The 24,698-nt window shown below is 37.8% G+C and overlaps 1 protein-coding gene and 1 long non-coding RNA gene across 2 annotated transcripts; both read left to right on the plus strand.

The window, feature by feature from the left end:
• The first annotated feature begins 12,056 nt into the window (after positions 1-12,056).
• On the plus strand, positions 12,057-14,445 carry LOC145487822 (uncharacterized). The gene is made up of 3 exons (XM_081466620.1): positions 12,057-12,230; positions 13,051-13,185; positions 13,695-14,445. Exons 1-3 carry the CDS (start codon positions 12,176-12,178, stop codon positions 13,853-13,855), a joined length of 351 nt encoding a protein of 116 aa, XP_081322746.1. The 5' UTR covers positions 12,057-12,175; the 3' UTR covers positions 13,856-14,445.
• Positions 14,446-17,052: 2,607 nt separating this feature from the next.
• Positions 17,053-22,195, plus strand: LOC145487841 (uncharacterized). The gene is made up of 2 exons (XR_014049456.1): positions 17,053-17,550; positions 21,813-22,195. It is a non-coding gene; the product is annotated as an uncharacterized LOC145487841 (long non-coding RNA).
• The last annotated feature ends 2,503 nt before the right edge of the window (positions 22,196-24,698 follow it).

The following is a 24,698-nucleotide window of genomic DNA, read 5'->3' on the forward strand; positions in this document are numbered from 1 at the left end:
ATGAGTTATCTTGTTCTTCCGCGGGTTAATATAACAGTGCAAAACACCTAAATTCTATTCGTAAAATCTAAATATGGCCATGATATTAAAATTCTAAAACATTGACTAGTTAGATGAGAGTTTTTCTGGGCATATCTTACTTTTTAGATTACTCTTGAAACCCTGCTCGATCATCACAGACGGGTCACATGCTTGATGTTGCAATTGATTATTGTCAACTATTACTTTACAGTCGGCATACATACTCATCAATCCTGAGAAGTGTTTTTCGCTGAAATTATTGTTTGCCCTCGTATATTAACTCTTGAGCTCACCCAATGAATATCCATTACATGCGAATCGAGTTAAAAAACATCTTTGACTTTTTTTACTCTGCTACATCAGCCGGCAAGTAAATCTTAATTGATATAAAAATAATCATTGCGGATGTAACTTCGAAAGCATGGGAACAAGAACCAAAGACCTTGGTCAGCAGTAAATAATATCACCAACTGATAATCAATAGTTTGTTGGTATTATTATTATTAATTATTTTTATTTATATTTATTGTTGTTATTATTTATTATTAATAGTTTGTTGTTATTTTTATTTATAATATTTTCTTTAATGTAATTACCTGTAAAGCAAACATGTTCATTGTTGTAAATATGGCCAGAGAAGTCAGAGAACCCTTTAATTGTAGGTCAGTGCATTTATAATTGCTTTACATAAATCTGTTTAATTGGGAATGAATGATCCATGATCTAGTCATTTGATATAGCTTAGACCACTGCACAAAGGATTTTAATCTCTATTTATAGATGCGCACACTCCAATGTTAAGAATGGCTTCGATGTTTTGCTCAATTGTAACTTTTTTTGAAAGAAAAGCGTGACAATACGTACCGGATGTCACCTTTGTTCTCATCTCATCCTCTCACTTCCCAGCTAAGCTAAGTGTTACACAATAAACTTAATGACTTACTTACTTACCAGCCTTAGAGAGTGCACAGGCATTAAGATCGTCAGATATGATTTCAGTGATCCACAGGCTGGAAAGTATGTCTGTGACAGATGAATTGCCACAGTGAAGAGCCTTGTGCGTCGTAGCATAGATGAAGGCGACGACATCAAAAGTGCTAGTGATATCCTATATCGGGTTAAAGGGTGCCAGGCATATCAATAATATTGTTAGGACTCAAGAGTCAGGCCAGACCATGAAGCACACAATGCGTGGGATCCTGTCTCTAAAACTTTTTAGGTTTGAGAGTGTAGAAGGCTCATGATGTGGGCCCTGATAAACGTTTCACACCTGCACAATGAGGAATGGATTTGAAAGACCTCAAGGGCCTACAGACTTATGCGTAGAGCAGCCCTTAAATGTACTGCAAGAGAGACTGCTACTTTTAGATCCAGGAGTTTGACAAGTGTCAGCTCCGAAAGCCTCAGTCTAAGCATAGTTAATAGAAGGGGATAATTATAAAGCTCAACAAAGTTCTTTGTTGTATGTTTTTGTTCTCTTTTTTGTCCTTAAGCTTGCACAAAACACAATTGTTTTATACTACTGACCGAGGAACTAACCAAAAGAAACGTTTTGGTTACGTAATATTCATGCATAGTGTATGAGCACAAAAGAGATTGTGCATGGTCGTGCACCTTCCAACACAAATCTTGGCATCTTTGTTTGCTTCTTTGATCTTTGCCGGACTTCATAATCATTCCCCTCAGTTAACTATGGTCTAGGACCTCGCAATCTATTGAAGAAGAGTCCCAAGTTGTCAAAGCTACGAGAGTGTATTCCTCCTACCCTGAGGAGGGATTCACAAAAACATAGCAGTATTTTGCATTCTGGAGAAACACATGGATCAGCGGGTAAACACCTAACGAGGTTAGAGAAAGGAACGGCATAGACAGCATCAAAATAAAACGGGTTGAAATCCCAAACGTCCTTTAGTGATCATGATCTACATGAGAAATCTCAAAGGTATGGTTCTGAGGAACCCGCTTTTCTGAGAAAGTGAAAAGAACATTCCTGGAAGGTGAGGAGACAGGACGAAAATGTAGTGGATGAGTGCAGTAAGATGAGACTCTGCCAGACAGCAGTAGCAGGAAAATGTCCAGCAGAGAAGAGTAGCTTGCTGCAGACCAGATAGCCCAGTACTTCTGCAGGTTGTCTGTGATGTACAGAAGTGGCCAACTCAAAAACAGTACTACTTCCCAGCTACTTTACCATCCACCATGTAAAGTATGTAACACAGTCTTGTGACCAGAAAAAAACAAATTACTTATTTCACAGCGCTATGGAGCTATGGATGTACACAGGAGGTTACTGAGCAGAAAAGAAAACGATAGCCGAGAGCCACTCAAACTTTTTGATTGCCAGGAAAAATTCAAAAAGTTCAACCAGGGCCAAACCTTGCTAAACCTAAGGCACTGGTGCCATGTATGTTGTCATGTGTGCTCGCTTGGACCCTGGGTTTTTCAGATAATTTCAGCTACTAAATCTTCTCAAGGCTCAATTTTTTCTCAGAATTGCAGTTTTCTTCTTACTCGCAGATATGCGATTATTTATAATATTTTGCGCTAACATCTTTGAGGTATAAAATTTATCTGCGGTTAATTCAGTATAGGACCTTTTAGACGCAAAACGCTAGCTGAAGCTCAATCTTACAGCTCAAGTAATATATACTGACATGTTTACCAAGATTTACTTGCATGCCTGATGCAGCAAAATCAATATCTCAAGGGTGTTTTGAACTCGGAATGGGGGCAAACAATAGTTTCAGCAAAGAATACTTCTCAGGATTGATGAGTTTGTATGCCGAATGTAAAGTAAGAGTTGACAATAATCAATTGCAAGATCAAGTATTAATGACCTGCAATGAATGAGCAGGGCATAAAGAGTATTCTAAAATGCAAGATAGGCCGAGAAAACTCTCATCTAACTAGTCAATGGTTTAGAATTTAAACATCACGGCCGTTCATTCCCATATTTAGATTGTACGAATAGAATTTAGGTGTTTTGCACTGTTATTTAGCCCGCGGACGTACAAGCTAACTCTTACCCCCACCGTGGTACAAGGGGAAGTGAATGGGATCCCCTTGGGTTTTCGTTCGGTTAAGGAAAAGAACTAAACTTACATTGATTAGATAGCCCTGAACTTGGTATACAAAATGATGCCGTATTCATTAGTTGTGAGGTCATATGATGTCAAATGACGTCATTTGACCCGCCACCTTGGATCTGCCATCTTGGATCTTACTTTTTTCTTAAAAAGTAAAAAAATAACAAACGTTGACACAAAATCAAACCAGAATACTTATTAAATGTAGAGATTGGTGAATCTCTGGAATTTGACGAAGAAAACTGGAAAAAAATACAGAATTATGTCAAAGAAAGTTGATTTTTGGCTAAACCCACATGAAACTAGCGGTTGCCATGGAAACGTCAAAAATGACGGACACACAATTGACATATCAAAATATCCGCGAACGATGAATGAAGAGCTACTGAGAGTTTTAGGCCCTTAGAGTAAATCTTCGTTTCAAAATGTGGAAAAAACCTTATTGGGGGATGGCATTCACCCCTCCCCCCCGCCTTGTACGTCCCAGGGTTAAGGGATATTGCAAAGAGTTTTGCATTCCTTAAACTTTCTACTGCCCTAAATAATATTCAAAGACTTTGTTAATGACATTAACATAGAAATAACTTTGATATACTGATTCCATAATATCTAATATTTTAGATTTCGCCCTTGTCTCTTTGTTAAAACTAGTCTCTTGTCACGTAGTTTAAACAGCTTTTGTTACCAAAAAATAACAGATGTCAAAAATTTCATTCTTGATTACATTAGACCAAGGGTGACTCTATACTATGGTAAATTAGTTTTGATTTAGAAAGTTCGATTTAAGTAATATTTGAGTCAGACTTTGGGCTAATTTGTCTTATAGCTAAATGTTGCGTGAAATGGGTAGAAAATGACAATCCTTGATTGGCACCTGTCACTTCAAATGACTTGAAATTCCTGGTGTGAACTAAGATAGGTCCAATCTATATTTGTGTAAAATATCAATAAAATTCAATGCATTCTGTAAGCAGGAGTGGTGTCTAAATTTGATGCTTATTTTAGTGACATTTTTGGGATTTTGGACAAAAAATCAGGGGGGGGGGGTGTTCTAACTCCTAAGGGAAAAATCCCAAAGCCGGCCCACTTTGTCTTTTAGAGTTGTTGGGTAGTACCTTCAATCTGGCAAAGTTTCATCCAAAAAGGAGAGATGGCATACATCACCCCTGCCTGGTCCTCTGGTAAACTCGGTCTTAAATGTTATTAAAATAGTCTTAAGAGTGAATGCCTATAAAAATGGACCTAACTCGCCTATCAATGGCACAAGTCGAAAAATTGATTTCGCTTGTATTTTGTCCATAGATAGGTCCTAGTAAGAATAGAAAAGGACCATAGTTAGTTTCTGCTAATACAGCTTTCTTTGGTAGAAATACGCCAAAAACGATTTCGTCCCGATTGGGCTCAAAATCTACTTTCGGTTTCGCTGAATTTTCCAAATATTTGATTGCTTCGCGCTCCGCAGAACAACTACTTGAGAATCTTTCAGTGGATTTTATATTCAGTTCAGGTCTTCGTGGTATAACTGAGCGAAAAATAATATAAATCAAAGTTAGTTTTGAGCCCGAAAAGAGATCAAACTGACACGCAAAATTTTACAGTGTGTCGCAAGAGAATTATTGCATAAAAACATCGCCATATTTTTCATTGGGCTATAACTTTAAATACCATAAAAACACTTCCTACGGGTTAAATATACACCCACCTGTTAGGATATCAAAAAAATATCTCTGGGCAAATGGTTTCAAGTCGCCCGCCTTGGCCTGTGTTTCTCATAGATTTTCCCCAAAATCCGCCGTTGGAATGTAAACAATTGCGTGACGCGGTAGCCACTCTCGAGTAAAATATTCGTTTCCAACAATCCGATGAAAGCAATTTTTGAAACGTTTTGTGGGTAAAATAATGGAAAATGTTTTTTTTTTGTTTATTTGTTTGTTTGTTTGTTTTTTTGTTTAAGTTAGTATAAATATATATGTTTTTTCATCTGCATTGCAACACCCACGACATCACTGATAAAGAACGTTACTACAGTACTCCGGGAAATGATTTTAACACTTGTTTATTTTATTGATTTCACTGATAACTTATAATACAGTGGCAGTTTTAGAGATACACTTAACCAATCCTCTATGGTTTATGGCAATTGAATCATTGACTGACAAATAAAGTCAAGTGGAAATACCGTAATTTCTATAAACTACTAACTGCGTGACGGCATCTCAGCTCTTCTAGCTGTGTAGAAAATTTGTACCTACACAATATGCTCAAACTTAGCTAGAAAACCCGGAATTTCTTGAATTGAATTAGCCGAGGAAGAAATTGCGTTTAAGTTTCAATCATACTGGGAAAAAAATCCATCTTTTCCACTTTGGTTGTTTGATCAATTAACTGAAATTTTGCAGATCATAACACTGGTAGACAAATAAACATTACAGTGGTCGATCTAGGACTAGGTTTACACTAAAGGAATTTTTTGGATTCGTAAAAGTTCCCGGATTCATCAATTTTAGAGTATTCGGATTAGTAGGGGTTTACAGTGAAAGGATATTCGGATTTCTTAACCGTTTACACACGACGATAACTCCGGGAACATTCACGATGGAATGGTTAACAAGCAGTTTGTTGCCTCGAAAACGAGAAACAAAATACCTCGGAAAATAAGGCTAGGGGTAGGTTGAGATAGTCTGAAGTTTTCTTTCAACTCGCTGACCACAGTGCTGTTGTCCATCATGTCAGGTCCCTCCAGGTATTTATTCTGGTCTTTACTTAATATCTAGAACCGTCGAGGTTTTCGATCGTGCCATCGTCGTCATCTGCGCAGTAAAGTATAAATTGGGTTTCTGAGGAGTATGGCATTACCCATTATAAAAGTGATTACCTACACCTGAAACAGCACGAGGTAATCACCCAGCGACCGCCATCAAATGGTCATCAATGTGTCTACGACTCGACTACGACTGGATCATGTAATCCGCCATTTTCGTTCCACCGCAAACTCAAAAGATCACAGGCGGAAAAATATCCGGATTCGAGAGATAATCGTTTACACGACAAAACTCTCCGGATTCAAAAGTTTCGGATTCAAAGTTCCCACTTTAAATTCCGGATTCGAAATCTCCGGAGACACGACCAAACCGGAGAGTTTTTATTTCGGATTCGTCCACTTTTGTGTAAACGGCAAAATCAATCCGGCACTAAAACGTTCCGCCAGGATTCATCACGAATCCGGAACAATTTCCTCTAGTGTAAAGCTACAATCCTGGCCATAAGTTGTTGGGACACCACCCCTTTTTGTGCGCTAAAACCCACGTTTTCAACTATGTCCATAACGTTTTAGAACAAAAGATGAATAGAAGCAATTACAATTGACCTCTCTCCCCCCTAGCAATGTTGCATGAAAATGAAGCTATTCTGAAGACTAGATCGGATGTGGGAAAAAAGGAAAAAGGGACAACAGAAAGTGGTTAGACAGTTGCGTTGGAACCAAACACGATTGCTGAGAAATCGCTATTATTGGAGTAAGACGTGAATATCTATCTTATCGTCTCTTTAGTTCGAGAATACTGTTCTAGGAGGCGAACAATTCTTGAAACGTGGCTATTCTGAAGCTATTGTCAAGGATTTTTTTTTTCAAGATTTTTATCAACATTGACAGGGCAATTAGCCAAAAATAGGTTGGCCGCCAAAACAGTTTAGGGTTTAGCCTAACTCTAACCTTAAGTTTTAAGACTGAAGAAAAAAAGAAAAAAAGCATTGAGCATTTCAGTTGTTTGAAACAGAAACATTCGCGCACAATGAACTATATGTATAGTACGTGCTTAACCTGGACAGCAATCCGTCTAGCACAGTAATTGTTCAAATTAACAGCTTACCGAGACACTCGCACTGTCGATGCGTCTTATTTATGATCTAAACTTTTAGGATTTGTTTACTTTACTTTTTCCGACTTTTTAGCAGGAGAAAAGGCGCTAAATGTGCTGGTACAAATAAAAAGGTTTAACCGAAAATCGATCCGTCGAAATCAACAAATACAAATTTAATCACTGTAGCGTTCCTTCAGATCCCGTAAGGTTACAAACCAACAATATCAACTTGTCATTACGCTTAAAAAAATGAACTTGAAACGATTTTCTTTCTAGAACTCGTTCTTGTAATTAAAATGATCAAAGAAAGAACAACAGCTTAAAACGACATAGCAGTAACACCCGAACTCCAAGAAAATTGCTTTTAATTGGCGTTTTTAATTAACGACATTTCTAAAGCGATGACTTTCAAAATATTAAAGTTAAAAGTGGTCCATTATGTTTTTCTTTTTTCACCCAAATGTTCTAAGATAGCCATCTGCGGTTTGTTGGAAACGAATTATGTATTCAGGGTGACCGCCAGCGTCACGCAATTGTTTACATTCTCACGGCGGTTCAGGGAAAAATTTTATGAGAAGCACAGACCAAGGCGGGCGACTTAAAACCATTTGCCCAGAGGTATTTTTTGATTTTCAAACAGTTGGGTGTACAGTTAACCCGTAGAAAGTGTTTTTATGGCATTTAAAGTTATAGCCCATAGAAAAATTTGGCGATATTTTAGTGCTATAATTCGTTTGCAACACATCGTAATATTTTGCGTTTCTGTTCGATCTCGTTTCGGGCTCAAACGAAACCTCGATTTAGTTTATTTTTCGCTCAGTCATACCGCGATGACCTGAGCTGAATTTTAAGACTATTGAAAGATTCTGAAGTAGCTGCTGTGCGACGCGCAAAGCAATCAAATTTTCAGAAAATTTAGCATAACGGGAAGTAGATTTTGAGCTCAATCGGGGCGAAATCGTTTTTCGCAAATTTCTCCCCAAAAAAGTTGCATTAGCAGAAACTAACTATGGTCCGTTTGTTTACTAGCTGGGGCTAATCTATGGGCAAAAAATGAGCAAATCGATTTTTCGACTTGTGCCGTTGTTTGGTCCATAGTTATGGGCACTGGCTCTTAACTTGTGAGCATCGTTACAAGCTTGTTGCATGCAAATTATAAAGAAAATCTAATGACGAAATTTTCTGCAGATAAACAAGCCAAATTTTAAAGCCATGTTATTATTCTTTTAGGTTGCCCATACATCAGCTTACTATCAAAAAACGGAAGTTCATGTTGTTAACTTGCTTGTTGCCATTTTTGACGACCAAAGGATCGAGGGCTTTAGAGAAAAAAGGTGAGTGAAACACAGGTATCAAAAACTGTGTTCAGCCACCTTAAACCTTACTGTCTTGTGTGTTTATTTTCAATCAATGAGTGGCAGTCACCCAACTAGCTGCTCTATGTATTTTTAAGAGAAAATCTTCCAAAAAAAATCGAACAAAATCAAATTTTCTCGGCGAGGCTAGAAACTAAACTTTTCTCCTCTTTTGCATTCAGCTAGCCCCTAGCAAGAATGTAAACAGACTGTGATTTTTTCCTTGAAATAGTTTTGACATGTATTTTCGAGAACAACGACGACGGTTTTCGATTTAACCTAGCTCCAAACTCAATTTATCGAGTCATTCGATTCGCATGTCGTAACTATTGACCTTCATTTACCACTTAACCTGCATTAGTGTTTGTCGGCTTTCATAAAACCGCGCCAGAATTCCTTAACGCAATAACAGAATTGTTCAATTTACAGAAAATGTAATTGTTTATTGGGCCCTAAGGCTCTTCATATATGGTTCTGTAGCTGGACACGTACGACGGCTTTGGTGCATCTTTCGGGATTAACCAGAGGGAGGGGAAGTGTTAAGTAAGTACTTAACTCGGATGACCTTGGTAAAGACAATGTAAGACATCTCATTATGACCACTGTAAATCCGGCAGGTTTGCGAAATATAACAATATAATTAGATCCTAAAATTAACTAGCGTCTTTGAGTCTTTATTGAAGATAAATTTAGAAGTAAAATGTATATTTGGCATAAAGGATGCAACTAAAATTATAGTTCTAATTTGACACCTGACTCCCGGGAATGCACTGCCTCTGATATTGATATCAATAATCGTTTAAGAAGGCTCTAAATTGGTGGAGAGTTTTAAAAAAAATTGGGTAGACTAGTTTTGGGAACGATAGCACCGTAGCTAAAGCTGTTAAAGGTAGTTTAAAAGAACATCGGAAGTAAGGGAACTGCGAGTTTATTTGGGGAACTATGGGTAAGAAAAAAAAGCTGTTAAAAATGCTTACGTAATTAAAAATTGCATATACGTAATCTCAGATATTGTGTATTAGTGTTGTGCTGATTCATCTCAGACTGAAAAAAGATCCAGCTAGATATCAGTAAACATAATTCACTTTCTTTGGATCACAAAACGTTTTCAATCTCTTATCCGGCGTTAATGTAGAAAATTGTTCCCACTGTTTTAAAGCATCGAGGAAAGATTCAGTATCTGTCCATGGGTGTAAGAATTATTGCACCAGTTGACCGATGCGTTTTGTTGGTTGTTTGATAATGGGGTCTCATGGTTGTGGGTGTTGAAAAGCCTGAAGTGCTTTTGTACTATTTCTCATAAATCGAGAATCTTACTCGACAAAGATGATCACTAAAATAATCGATCGATTTTTGCCTCAATCTGAAGAGAAATATGGACAACATTTCAAATGCTTATTGATATTTGCCTTGGCTTTTTGCCTTTTTAGCCTACTCCTAAAAACCCTCACTGGAATGTATGGCCTCAGGGGCCGAGTGGATCATTTTAAAGTGGTAGGGCTTAAAAATGTGGCCAAGGCAAACAAGCATTAGGTGTCACTGTTCCGCTATTATTCATACATTATCCACGTCATCAAGAGCCCTAACAAATAAACCTAAGCAAAAAAGTGGTAGGGCTATAACCCTACCAGCCTCTGCCCCTCCGCGTTCCCTGAGCCTTCCTATGGATTCTCCCAAAGCACGAAAACAAGTTAAACTAGGAATGCTTTCAATTTTTGATTGATGCCAAACTCTGGAAAGCAGTATCAAAGACGACAAAACACTTACAAGAGAGAAATCAAAACCCCGATTAACTTTTTACCATCCATGCTATGAGCTTTTTTGGGTGGCTTCTGCACAAGCAGGCCAAGCATACTGTTGGTCTGCTGCTGCTTAAACGAGGAGGTACCGAAAATCTGGTCGTTGGTCCTTTATTTTATGAATTGACTTCTGTGTAGCACATTCTTCATTTAACTAACTTAGCTAATCCATGGACACGTTCTTAAATACCATATCGGTAGCTATGTGTGGGCAACACGGACAAATTGACCTTGGAGGATTCAACTTACTTTTTTGAATTCTAACCCAAACACTATCATGCGACTTCCAGAACCGAACTACAAAGTTCTTGAAACAAGCAATAGAAGCAAACGTTTAGAGATCCAGAAACCTAATGAGGATCTTTTGTGGGAGATTCAAACCAACGCCAGTAGACGAACCCAAACATGACCATCGATTGGATATTGTTCCGAGCTTAAGTACTCTGAATAAAACATGATAAACAACTTGAAGTCAGGAGACTCTCTCTGTGGGCAGTCGGCCCTAGAATCACAAGACTAACGCGGTAACAAAATGATTAGAAATTAATGATAACCAGGCAAACATACTAAATTCTATAAAAATTATTGAGCTCCATAACAATACCATAGTTTCCCACTTCCCGCTGATAATTTCAGAATATAAAGAATAAAGGCCAGTCTGCGTAGTTGTATTGTTACTTTTATATCGATGACCAAATACAAGGAAATATCAGTTGTTGTATATAGGTGTTATAATTCTATTCGGTATATCAAGTCACTGACCTGATATGGGCTAATGTAAGAGGGATTTAAATCCATCTGGGTTATAAAGACATAATAAAAAAATACTAAAATTTTTAATCTATATCGGCGGTAAATTTAACCAATCTATACTTAACTCAGGGTTAGATAAAGTGATAAAAACGAACGACGTTTCGACCTCTCCGAGGTAATTTCCAAGTTCAAGTAAAATATAAATAGTATACACATATAAAAAAATCTAAAAATTAAATGGGAATGTAAAAACCTTAAACTTAACATACATAATTATCTAAACAAATAGCTTCGCACATATTGAGTCACAAAAAAAAGTTCCTAAATAAAAAGCATTTCAAAGATGAGGCAATCCAGTTTGTTCTTACACTTTCTTAGAATGTTAAAACTTTTCATAATGTTGTCTGATTCAATGCCGTGCTAGTTCGAAACGTCGTGACGTCGTTCGTTTTTATCGCTGATTCTTATTACCAAATATTATAGCATTGCAATATTAATTATTTTAGAATCGTAAATATTCATTTTTTAGCATTTTAGTCTCGTTTAGTGTCATCAAATAGTCCACTTGGGGTAAATACTTTGACGAAACTTAAATAAAGTTTCTTATGTTACCTTATACTTATCATTAAAACTACTGCTGTTGTTATACAGTGAACACCGGAAAAATAGGATTAAGACCATCAGGTTGATAGTTGGCCAATAAAGCACTATATATATATATGAGAAGCAATTCAGCCTTATAAATTTTAACATGTTCTTATATAAAAAGAAAGTTGTATGGTATTATATCAGAAATAGTATTTATTTATGTGCTTTATTTATATGGAATGTATTTTTGCTGTGAGTAATAAACTGCTTTCCAAGAACGCCGTACCTCTAATCTGATCTAATAAGCGTTTGGAGATTTTCGAACATTGTCAACTGTAAGATTCGCTTGTCTGTCATTTTGGAGTGGATCTCTCAGGAAAAGAACACTTAAGCTCGGGGACTTTCTAAATTTATGCATGATAATGGCAAATTGTTATTCTTGGGATTGTCAAACAAAAAGTCGTCATTATACTAGACCTTATGACGTGGTCAGTCCCTTGTCGTCTGTAATGGAAAAGAAAAAGGCTATAAAAAGGAAAGATTTTTCCTAGCAAGCTTATACAACTTAGAGGACAGAAATAGGCAAGATCTCTTCGAGCAAGCCGATATAACTTAGTGAGCACATAAATACGCAACATCCAGTGTGTGTTCTTTCCACAGTGCGCAGTTCTTTTCATGCAGTTGTTGGAAAGCTAGAAACTCAAACACAGCTCACCATGAAACTTTGGCTTGTCATTGCTGTCGTGTTGCTGATTATTCAGTGTCAGAAAGGTTAGTTGAAGATACTTTTAAGTTAGGTGCTGTTTAACAGACTGTTTCACCAATTTAATCATCGACAACACACTTGTTGTAGTAGACCCCAATTAAGAATTTACCAGAGAAACTCGATAAAACTGAAGAGAAAAGAGCTGTACTGTCTCATTTATCTCTCTTGTAGCAGTTTGATGAAAAGTATACTAGAACAACAACTGACAGAGGGCAATAGATTGATTTTCGCTTGAGTGTCGTAAAACCAAAAGCAAACCAATTACTTACCACCTAAGCAACTCGGCCAATCTCAAGCCGTAATAAAACCAAAACCAAAACAAAAGTGATTTACTGATTACTTGTAACACTCAATTGAAAATCGCTCAGGAGAGATAAGTGAGACAAAACCTCAGTTCCTCGATGCGGAAAATAGTTTTCATTACACTACAGAATCATGCCTGGCGCAATTTGAAAGATTCAGAAAATTTAGGGTTTTTTTTTAGCCAGATCAAAAGATCGTGGCGCTTATTTGATAAAATAAAAAATGGATAGGCAAGTTACTGTTCAGAAAAAAAATGTTTGTAATATGGAGCAACGCGAATCATATGAATCCTGTCGTTGAAAGCATTTTTGCCAAGCCGAAAAGTCTTTTTCAATCCGGCAGACATAATTTCCTGGTTATATATGTCCTGCGCAGTAACGTGAAAATAATACTTCGAAAGGACGCTGCCATTCTTAAGATGGGGAAATTAAGTGTTAACTTATTCGGCTTAGTTGAAGTGTTTATAACAAGAGATAATCTCAGCTCTTGACCAGGGCTTTATTGTATCGTCTTTATTTTTAGTGCTAAGCTGTGGTGGCGGAGGTGGTGGAAGTGGCGGTGACGGCGGCTCTGGTGGTGGTGGTGGTGGTGGGACAGGTGGCGGTGGCGGTGGAGGAGGCGGAGGCGATGGCGGCGCCGGCGGCAGTCGTAGCCTTAGTAAGTAGTTTTCTTGTGCGTTCTCCGTTTCAAGTGAGGTAAAACAAGAGTTATTGACAAGAGAGGAAACCGGTCGCTCTCTTGTAAGCGCAATAAAACAGTACTATGTGATAACATAACAGAATAAAAAGCATAGCTTCTAAGAAAATCAAATGTAACATGAAAATACCGATATTACGTTTAATTTTAAATCGTAATCGCAGAGGTAGACTTACAAATAAATATTTTAAAAAATTTGGATGGGCGGTAGGGATGTTGTTAAATGCCTTAAGAATCACTCTCTCATTCTTCTTACTCCTAAATGACAGAACACTTCTTTACTCTCTTTTTCCTGAAATAAACGATCAGTAAGTTAAAACTTATTAGATATTGCCCAGGTCTCGCTTTTATCCAAGAACGGGAAATTTGTGTTATCATAGCGGAGTTTTGTGTTCTTTTAATGTAGTACCAAAAGAAATAAACTTAGCCTTGGAGGAAGGCCTTTTTGATTTATTTTGTTTAATTTGTAGTGCCAACAACCCATGAAGGTGCAGTTCCAAAGACCCATGAAGTTGTATTGCCGACAACCCATGAAGGTGAAATGCCAACACCCCATGGAGGTGAAATGCCTAAGGTTTTAGAGAAAACAACCCATGAAGAAGATGGCGACGACGATGACGATGACAAATGATGACTGAACAATACTGCCTTCAATTTAACAAAGAAGCAATGCAGTCACAAGAATTGCCGATATTACGTTCAATTTTACATACAGTGTAATAATCGTAGTGGTAGACATAACATACAATTTAAAACAGCAACGCAATAAAAGGTACACGAACATAAACAGCAGAGTTGTTTGTTCTAGTACATTTCCTTGTTTTAAGTGTGAGAGAACTCACGTCCCACCGACTCTTAGTTAAACAGTTCACTAATGATGAAATAAGTTCGTCACGCACAACTTTAGAGCATGTACCCTGTGGTAGTATGAGAGGCTTTCAGAATCCTTGCACAATTTCATTGTGTGGTAACTGATTGGATTCATAAAGGTCGCAACTACAGGTATAGTTCTGAAAGGACAAGGAGATCCGCCTTTCACGATTGCCCGGGCGGTGATATCTATTACAGATGGTATAATAAGAAAACAAACTACTAGAGAAAAAGCTTTATCATTTCAAAACCATTCAACAAAACACTAAAGCCGACCTTTGCCCAGAATGGCAAACACGAAAACAGCAATTTGACGTAATCTATCATCTATACAAAAGGAAGCAAACTCATTGGTTGCTAAAGCGATTTACAACTGAGTGTCGAAAGTAATCAGACAATTACTTTGGTTTTGGTTTTGGTTTTACTACGGTTTAAGATTGGCTGAGTAGTCTAACTGGTAAGTAACTGGTTTGGTTTTTGTTTGACCACGCTCAATTGAAAACTGCTCTATGCGTAGTAAAGAATTGTGATTGGTTTAGGGAAATGATGCCACTGTCGAACTTGACTCAAGCGTAGCTTCTCGTGGAATGAAAACTTACAGCGAAAAAAGAATTGAACTGCAAAATCTACAAAACTTATACGAACTGCTGGCAATATCAGATCTTTCTTTTCTCATCAGAGCAGCCCTGTGAGCCGAAAAACCTGGACGTTGCCTTGAATATTGGAGAAGTTGAAAAATACGCTCGGAAAACTCGCGGTTGCTGTGAACATTGGGGGCCATTCGATTCAGGAGTGTTCGTGACGGTGGAAATATGTGTCCTCTGTGGTTGGTGACTCTCAAATCAGTTTGATATAGTGTCGGAGACACCTTATAGCTGTTGTTCAGTTGGCCGAAAGCTGTAGTGAGCTATACTTTGCTCGCTGCTGTGCCCTGAAACGGACTGGAACATTCGCGTCGCAAAGCAGGTTATGTGTTTATTTTTAGCTTAACGGATTTTAAGAAGTGATGTTTTGATGTTTTGATGTTATCATTCCTGACATCAATCTGTTTCAACAATTATTTTGAGACTGAGAAAAGTTTATTGGGCTAGAATTCGAGACAAAGCAATAGTGCCAATATTGTGTTTGCTTTAGTCTCGCTCGACTGCCGCTTGAGACTGCTCGAATATTTTTTCTGAGTCTTTTTCTAAAAAAGAAACGGCTTCCCCTTTCTTCTTCCTGCTCGTATCTGTTCAATCCCTCGACAAGACTTTTTTGCAACTTTTCTTTCGACCAATCGCATGACATTTTATCTCAATTCTCAAAACTTTTAGCTATTTCAAAAAACAGTTGGAAAAATATTTGAAAATATTGAAGCGCCGCAGCCAGGATAAAACATGGTAAAAATTTAAAAACGATCGCTGGCTGAAACGATTAAAAAATTACAAGCCTACGATTGCCCGAACTACAGTCTTGGACGGTACGTAAAATGTGAATGAAAAGTAGTAAAGAAAAAGGAAAAAAAATGAATACAAATGCGTAAAATTGCGAAATAATAAAAATGCAAATAATTATGAAATTCAATATTTGTTGAGAAGAATGTTATATTGTCCAGGTAGTGGACATCAATTGTTGTCTGGAGTCAGTTTAGTATGCCACGCCTCCAGTGCCTTTCTTGTTCTAAAAGCACCTTTATCAATGATAGAAGCGTTTTCAGAGTCAATGGCGCGATCATGTCACCAGGCACGATTTACAACACTTGCGCCTTTGGCCTCAGTTTTGAAATTTCTGAAATGTTCTTTTTTCTGGTGTTGAAAGCTCTGCCCGTTTCTCCAATGCGGCACCACGAACAATTGGCACAAGGAATTTTGTACACGACGTCTATCTGCGAATCCAGCGAAGGTCGAAACTTTGGGGTTAGGAACTGTTGTTGTAGGGTGATCAATGGTTTGTTTACAACTGTAACGTCAGTTTTTTTGAGGACGCATGTCAAAGGTTCGGTTACACCTTTGACGTAATTAAGAGATGCGAAAGATTTGCGTGACTCGGTTGGTTCAACCATCTTGAAAAACATTCCAATATATGTCACAACATTTTCTGAAAAAAGAAACATAAAAACATGTCATATATGAAATAGTATTTGTTATAATGACGTCAATTGTGCGTCTGTCCTCTAATAGATCATAGGTGAGAACCAATCAAAATGCTAGAATAACTTGACTTATAATATAAAGTACAATAATCCTTCAAGGTTGTTTTTGGTGAGAGAGTTTTGACACTTTTGGGTAGATTGATGGACTAGTAGGGGAGACAAATAGTTTAAAATGGGCCAGTGTCAACTTCTTTCCTTTTGCGAACAATGACATTATATTACTGTTTTAGATAGGCGTGCCGTGCTTTTGGTTTTTTAGCATGAAAATCTTCCTAATTTTCGGCCATTTTGATTCATTTCTGAAAACTAAACGTCTTTCGCAGTTACTAAGTCAATATGCAGTAAACTGTTCCAAACTGTTTATAATAATGGAATTGATCTATTTTCCATTATTTGGCTCTCAAAAATCATTTTACCTAAATGATTCAGTACTGAGAGGAATTTAAGGAATTTAAGAAACTTGTCATTATTATTGGGAGGAAGAATGCACCAAAAGAGCGCATGGCTAATTTGTATAATAACATGAAAAGTGACACGGCGGATAATGGGAATAATACTATTATTTCAAGACTTTACTTTTGGCTGATCACCACTGTAATGTATAGCCTAATCTATGGAGTGTCCCAAAGCAGGCAGCCAAGCTATATCAGGAATACTCGAGTTTTTGATGGATGTCAAACTCTAGAAAGCAATATCAAAGAGGAAAAAACACTTACAAAAGGCAATTTAATTAAAACTTGGACGCCTTCATGAGCGTCTTTCGAGTTTTGCACAAGCGGACAAAGCATAGCAAAAAAAAAAATAATGGCATTTTTAAATTTAAAAGAAAAAAAAAAAAAAACCTGCATTGATCTTTTTGGAGAATGAATTTACGACGGAAATTAAAAGGTAAGTTTGTGTGGCACGGGTGGCCTTGTTTGCGTTATCGTTCTTTGGTTCCAGAGCTATTCTTTCCTGCTTCTAAAATAGAGACGATAAGAAAGGACAATACAAGAGAGTATTTTTTATCCACAGTGAATGTGTCTGGTTTATACAGATATAAAAAGGAAATACTGAGATTTCACAGCATATTGCAGATAAATTTAGCCAATCTATACTTAACATGAAGGCTGATATACAGTAAACCACCTTTCCGTAAACGAAAAATGCTATAAGTAGGAAACACTCTCCACAAATACCGTACCTCTAGTCTGATGTAAAAAGCGTTTGAAGGGCTTTGAAACTTGCCACAAGAGAGATTTTTCGTTTGCCGGTCATTTTGACGCCCGCCATGAGACTTTGTGTTGCCATTGCTGTCATGTTGCTGATCATTCAGTGTCAGAAAGGTTAGTGAAGTGTCTGTTGGGCTGCCTATGCACGTGGAAGCCTCTGACAAGTATCATGGGATAGGTCTTGTTGTTTAAAATACGTGTGGGTGAGAACGGCAAGAGCGAGTTTATACTGTTTTCAATGTGGCTTAAATGCGAATAAAAGAGTGGTGCAGTAAGTTGAAGTTACTTTCATATCAAGTGTTTGCTTAGCAGACTGTCTAAATATTTAAATCAGTCTAAGACTGACGAATTGATAGTAAATCTCTTCTAACAGACTCCAATAAATTTACCAGAGAAAGTAGCTCGGCAAAACTAAATGCAAAGGACTATAATTTTACAGTTTGTCTCTCGTAGCAGTCTGATAAAACGTAGACCAGATCGAACAACAACTGATAAGAGAAAATGGTGCAAATGGCAGTTCAAAGTATTTTGTTTTCAGGGCGGAAAGCGTCTCTTTATCCATTTGAAATAAAATGAGATTTGATCTTATGTTAGTTGGGCATTTTTTATGAGAGAAGTGACACAGCCATATTTTGACTGAAGATTACCTCAATTCTCACAATGTGAGAGGAAATGTTCATTACAGAATTGTATGGGGAATTTGAAATAAAGGCGAACGTGGCACTGATTTCACATATAATCATAACAATTACAATTTCCTCAAATGTCATTGGTGCATAAACTGCTGTATTTTGCTCTAAGTAATCTGCAAAGCTGTAATCGGACAGTGTAATCGGACAGTGTAATCGTACAGTGTAATCGGACAGTGTAATCGTACAGTGTAATCGGACAGTGTAATCGGACAGTGTAATCGGACAGTGTAATCGGACAGTGTAATCGGACAGTTAGCTGCAATCGGACACCTGTAATCGGACAGTTACATGAGCCAATCATTTTAAGTCCTCTCCACCAATCACAACATTGATTACAATCACTATGGTAACCAATTCAAGAGACTGACTCGAACGAGCGCGCAGCGCGAGTTCGATTTGAAATCACAAGTATGATTTCAGACCAAAATTGCACGACACGAAGTTCAATTTCAAGTTCAAGTTGAAATCGCACGATTTTATCGCCTTAAATTTTAGATTTTTGGTCCTAGTAGCCGGTTTGTTAAAAAAAGCGGAACCGGAAACTCCTTTACGCCTCATTTAGTATCAAAACGATGTCATGTGACGAAAACTCATTCGAGCATGACAAAGAAACAAGCAGTTCTGAAATCAGAACGAAAATAGTTTACTTCAGGTACATAAGTTCAGTTCTCGTCGCCTGAATCAATGATGGAAGGCCTTCCTTTCTTTTGTGGTTGAGGCTGAGACTTTCATTGTCTTTGGAGAAGGAATTTGAAGATGCATCCTGTGTAATTCTGCGATCGCTTTCTTTTGAGTTGTGCACGATGCCCAGTGGATAGTAGGTTTTTTTTCTTTTTAACACCGTTTAATGGCATGATTTTAAGGGAGTCCAGCTCGTTATCATCTCCTTTTCTTTTTGTGACCTCGGCGTAGGACCCAACACTCAGGACCTTGTCAAGTTCGTGCGGCGCCATTTCTTTCAAGATATTTCAAAGATGGCGGGACTGGCACCGGCTTCGTAAGACGTTCGTTCATTCACTGTTTTGTGCAGTGGGGCGTATTTTGACTATGTTTATTCCCAGCGACAGAGTTGAGCTCTTTTGCTGCTTCGTTGGAAAATACCGGAAACCTGGAAACATCTACCTTCTTGAGATGGCTCTGAATTTGTTGTTGTGTGGTTTTCGTTTGTTTATGTTTTTACTGGACTCGGTATCATACGGATCTTGAGCAGATGTTGAAGAAAAATCGCCAAAATATTCGTCCAAATGGGCACCGAAAGTTGGAAACTTCCATTAAAGTAGGTCTTCTGCCTGAAGGAGCTCATAATCGTCATTCAGAAACTGTAATTAATTAAATTCGTCAATTTTTGTTGGAAAAAACTACAATAACGACAAAGTTTTGGCTATAGTAGTTGAAAAATTCTCCACACAATGGCTTTTTGCCTTTCATTTTCCTAAAATTTTATTGATTACTTTAACCTTATCTTGAGATCTGATTGGCTGTTTTGTTTTACTGTCCCATTTTCATTGGCTGAGAAAAAGATGCGATTTAGTGCAAAAAATAGTGCGATTCGTAAATAAATCGCACCACTGAGAGCCAATCAGATTGCAAGGATAACCAGTGATTTCAAAATGGATTTAATAAAGTCTGTAATCACACTTGTGATTAACAAATCGGACTCCCGCTTCGCGGTCGTCCGATTTTGTTAATCACTCGTGTGATTACAGACCAATTGGACTCCACTCAGTCCTATTACCATTATTAATTAAATGGGATGGCAACTTACTGTTGAAAATCCAATTTTTCGGAAGGCTAGAATCACTTTTCCATCCGGCGGTGTTTTTTCACTTTGAATATAATTAATAATAACAACCAAGCAGATATTCACTGGGTATTTCGTACGTCATAAGGCGAAAATAATACTTTTACTTGAATCAATTAGTCCTCGAAGCTGAAAGAAGCTGCCATCATCAAACATTAGAATGTGGTCAGTACTGCTTTTAAGGTATCAGTATAACCCATTTGACCATCCGCGCGCGGTCCGCTCTAGCGTTCGCGGCTTTAACAAAAACCCATATAAACCGTATATTTACTGGAAGCTTAATAACTACAGATTATGACCTGACCTGTTTAAAACGGTAAAAATTTACCGTGTTTCGAAAAGGTGAATATATTTACAAAGCTTCACGAACCCATAAATCAAGGTACACGCCCGCTAAATTTAGGTCGGAGAAAATGATTAACATGGCATCCGTTTCTTCACACATTGACCTCAAAAACCGTGTCTCAGATTTTTGGCACATACGTTTGTTATTATTTGACAAGAGGATAAAGTTAGAAAAAGGAAAAAAATAGGACTGCCCGCGAAAAAAAGGCATAACTTTTTAATGAAAAGAGTAATCAGAATTCGCAGACACGGTTTCGTCGGCGTTCGTTCTGACAACATTCTCTCCGAATTTCAGCCAATTTGGTCCAGGGGCTGCCGACCTGAAACTCGAAATGCACGTACAACTCGCCTATTTTTTACTTTCGAGAAACAGAGAAAAAATAAAATTCGGCGGCATCCAAGTGTTATGAGATTACCACACCAAGGGAGACACCGCAGAGGAATCAACTTTCTGTATAACAATAGGACTATGACAGTTAACATGGAACAGGTACAAATTTCCGCGACGGCGCGCGGTAAATTATTCACCAGTGAATAAACCGCTTTTTCATGTGTGAAGTCAGAATTCCAAAGTTAGTAAACGTGAAATTATCTTTTGATTTACTATACTAGCGTTCGAAATTTTACGTATCGGTTGACTAATCTTCAAAATTATGACCATGTCACTGTTAACATGCCGAAGGCCCGTAGAAGGTTCCCGAGAAGATGCAAGCGCACAAAGGGAAACGCTGGAGAGGACGCCGTAAACGGGACTACATCGACTGATGTTGATGCAAAGGCAAAGATACTGGAAGAAATGACAATAGCTGGGTAAGAAAAAAAAAATGTTGCACTGCTGATTCTAATTTTGTACAATCGATCTGCCTGTCAATTTCGTCCACTTCTCTTCGTCAATCTCCTCTGCTTCGACAGTTTCTCGCAACAGTATTTTAGCGCGGCTTGCGCTCATTTCGGCTTGCTCGCTGGCTTCGTGATCACGATCGTTGTCGCGTTCATCCAGCAATTTTTCTTGATTGTAAAACGAACCCTTTGCCGCTTTCCGCTAATTTAGCGGCCCACTCTTTGTTGAAAGTGTTTTTTGCCTTCTTTGGCCTTCCTTTAGCCGATGAAAACGGGCAAGATCGCTCTGTCTTCTTCGAAGACATCCGGCACTGATTATGGCGCGCGAATCGCGTGTCAACTCAGCATGATCTTGATGTCATGTGACTTCTTGCCTCGATAATTAATTCATTTGACAGAACTTGTCAACTCTCAATTAAGTAATTAATATGCAAAACAATCTTTCTCGCGCAATAACTAGCGGCAGAAATAAGATTTTTTCGTGGAGTTTTTTTTATCTAAAAGATTACTTTAAGATTTATCCAACCGCTTAAAAAAGTAAAATTATGCAAAACTGCAAATTTTCACCTTACTGATACCTTAATAGAGGGAAATTTGTGTAAAGTAATTGTAGCTGAATAGTTTACTTCAAGTGTAGCACCAGAAGACATAATTTCAGCTCTCGACAAGGGCTTTTTTAATCTTGTCATCAATTTTAGTGCTTAGCTGTGGCGGGGAGGGTGGCGGTGGTAGCGGTGGCTGCGACGACGGTAGCAGTGGTGGAGGCAAAGGAGATGGCGTCGCCGACGCCAGTAAATCCCCTAACTTTGGTAAGTAGTTTCCTTGCATTTTCTCGTCTTTAAGTGAAGGAAAATGAGAATAGTTTAGTAGAGAGAAATCCTGTCCCTTTTGTACAATAAATCGGTACAATATAAGAAGACAAAAATCCTACCATAACTCTTAAGAAAATCATTTGTAGCAATGCAATAGTTGAAACGCTTTCAGCGGCAGATAACTATGTTGAAGTAATACAATGTACTCCTTAAAATTCATTTTCTTATTCGTCTTACTCTTAAAAGACCAATCGCTTCCTTTGTAATTCTCGTCGTGTTGATGGAAACGATAAATAAGTTTAAAACTGATAGTGTATGTGTAGCGTTCAGACTTACCTTTATTCAAGAATGGTAAATTTTTGTGCTCCTAGCTGAGTTTTGTGAGTTTTTCATTACCATGTCAATAAAGATAATCTTAGCACACGAGGTTTTTTTCATTTTATTTTGTGTTTTTTTTTTTAGTGACAGACACCCTTGAAGTTGGAATCCACGCGCAAGTTCATAATGCGGTAACTCATCTCTTTCATAAAGACCGCAACTAAAGCTGAAGTTCTGATAGGTCACGAGCTTTACAAGATTGCATGGCCGCTGATAGTGAATCCGCTCATAATCCCTTAACGATACTCAGATTTTATGGAGAGATTTTAACCTTTTTGGGTAGACTGATAGATCGGTAGAGGAGGCAAATAGGTTAAAAAGGGGCAGTTTTCAACTTTTTTGTCATTATTAACGTACATCAACATTATTTTACAATACCCGCGTGCATTGCTTTTGGTATTATACTACAAAAATCTTTTAAATTTTCGCCACTTTTGATACATTTCTGAAAACTAAACGTCTTTTATTGTCATTAAGTCAAGATATCAGTGAACTATTCGAAACTGTCCATAACCGGAAGGAATTGATCTATTTTCCATTATTTGGCTAGGAAAATTGATTGGGCACAAATGATTCACTTATGGGGGAAGTCAATTTTCAGAGAATTGTCCTCTGAGGTCGATGAGAACAAAACTCGCTGTTCCCACGGGGCCAATCATTAAGCGTTTTGTTATACCTTCAAACTCAAAAGTAGAAAAGAAAAAAAAAAGCGAAAAAACCGTTTGCTTGACGCCGGCTGGTACACAAATTTACTGCGGTTTCAAAATGCACGTCCCAATCACGTGCAAGTCGAAAGTTCAAATTGTTGTTTCTCTGGGGATTTACTGATTTTTGACCAACGACACGTGACACGTTCTCTCCGATCGCAAATGTATTTGAGTTGGGAGTTATAACAAAATCATTTATACCCGCCATGCAATATTTTAAATACTTTTGTTATACCTCCCAACTCAAATACATGTACGTTTTAGAGGAGAATGTGTCACGTGTCGTGGGTCACAACATTAACTAACTAACTCTCTAGCGTGAACAAAACTTACCAACTCACTAAGGAAACAAAAAAGTTTGAACTTTCAACCCGCAGGTGATCGGGTCGTGCACTTCAAAACCGCCGCAGATCTGTTGTGTCAAGCAAAATTTATTTTTGCAGTTTTTCGTATTTTTGAGTTGGGAAGTATCGCAAAACACATAATGAGTGGCCTCACGCGAATCAGTGAGTTGTGCTTCCCTACGATCTCAATGTTCATCTCGGCTTCGCCTCGGAGTACATTGAGAGTCTCGAGGAAACAAAACTCACTGTGTCTCTTGGGGCCAGTCATTAAGTATTTATTAGGAGACGGTAGCTATGCTCAAGTTATATGCCTTAAAACCCGTCCCTTTCATAGATTAGAACAGTACTATGTCAGTAATCATATGAGAAATCATCAACCTTGAGAGGAAAACTGAACGAAGTTTCTAAGAAAATTATTTGTAATCATGCTCTATTTTGAATACTTTTAACGGAAGGTAGCTATGTAAAAGTTATATGCCGTAAAAATCGTTCTCTTATTCTTCCTACTCTTAAACTAAAAGACAGATTACTTCAATACTCTCATTTTCCTGATGAAAAGAAAAGTATGTTAAAAACTGATCGTGTACCGCTCAGGTTTAATTTTTATTTCAAAATTGGACATTTGGGTTATCCTAGCTGATTTTGGTGTTCTTTCAGTGCAATGTCGAACCAAAAGAACTAAACTGAGCCCTTGATAAGGTGATTTTTTATCGCATCTTGACGTTTTTATTTTTTCGCCCTCTAGATAGGAGGCTACGACGTTGGCAAATGAAGACGGAACAAGATTGAGAAATCAAGCCATCACTGTCTTTATTTTAACTGAAATAGGCCATGCAGTTAAAAGAATTGCCGATATGCAGTTCAATCTATGTAATAATCGTAGCGGTAGACTTACAAAGTGATATAAACGGCAAGGCAATAAAAGTTACACGAACATGTCCAGTCTGCTTGTCCTAGCCCATACACTTGTTGTAAGCCCCACAGAACACACGTCCCACTGACTCCTCAACACTTCACTAACATCATTTAAGATGAAATAAGATCATGAACGGTATGAAACTTCAAAAGAAGTTAGCCTGTAACAATGTGAGTTCATTGTGAGGTCACTGATTTGATTAATTGTACTGATCCACAGTGGATCAAACACGTACAACAGAATTCCTGGGATTAAGTCCACATAAAGCCAAGATACTAGAAATCATTCTGTCGGTGTCATCTCCTAAGCCGGGTTGGATAGTGAGAATTTTGATTTCAGTTCTATAAATTTTCGGTGAGATTGTCTGTTTTGTTGTTTGTTCTTCAGTTTTGAGTTTGAAGAATTTGAAACTACACAAAGCATAAGG

This window comes from Orbicella franksi, chromosome 1 (assembly GCF_964199315.1).
Source record: "Orbicella franksi chromosome 1, jaOrbFran1.1, whole genome shotgun sequence".
Classification (NCBI taxonomy): domain Eukaryota; kingdom Metazoa; phylum Cnidaria; class Anthozoa; order Scleractinia; family Merulinidae; genus Orbicella; species Orbicella franksi.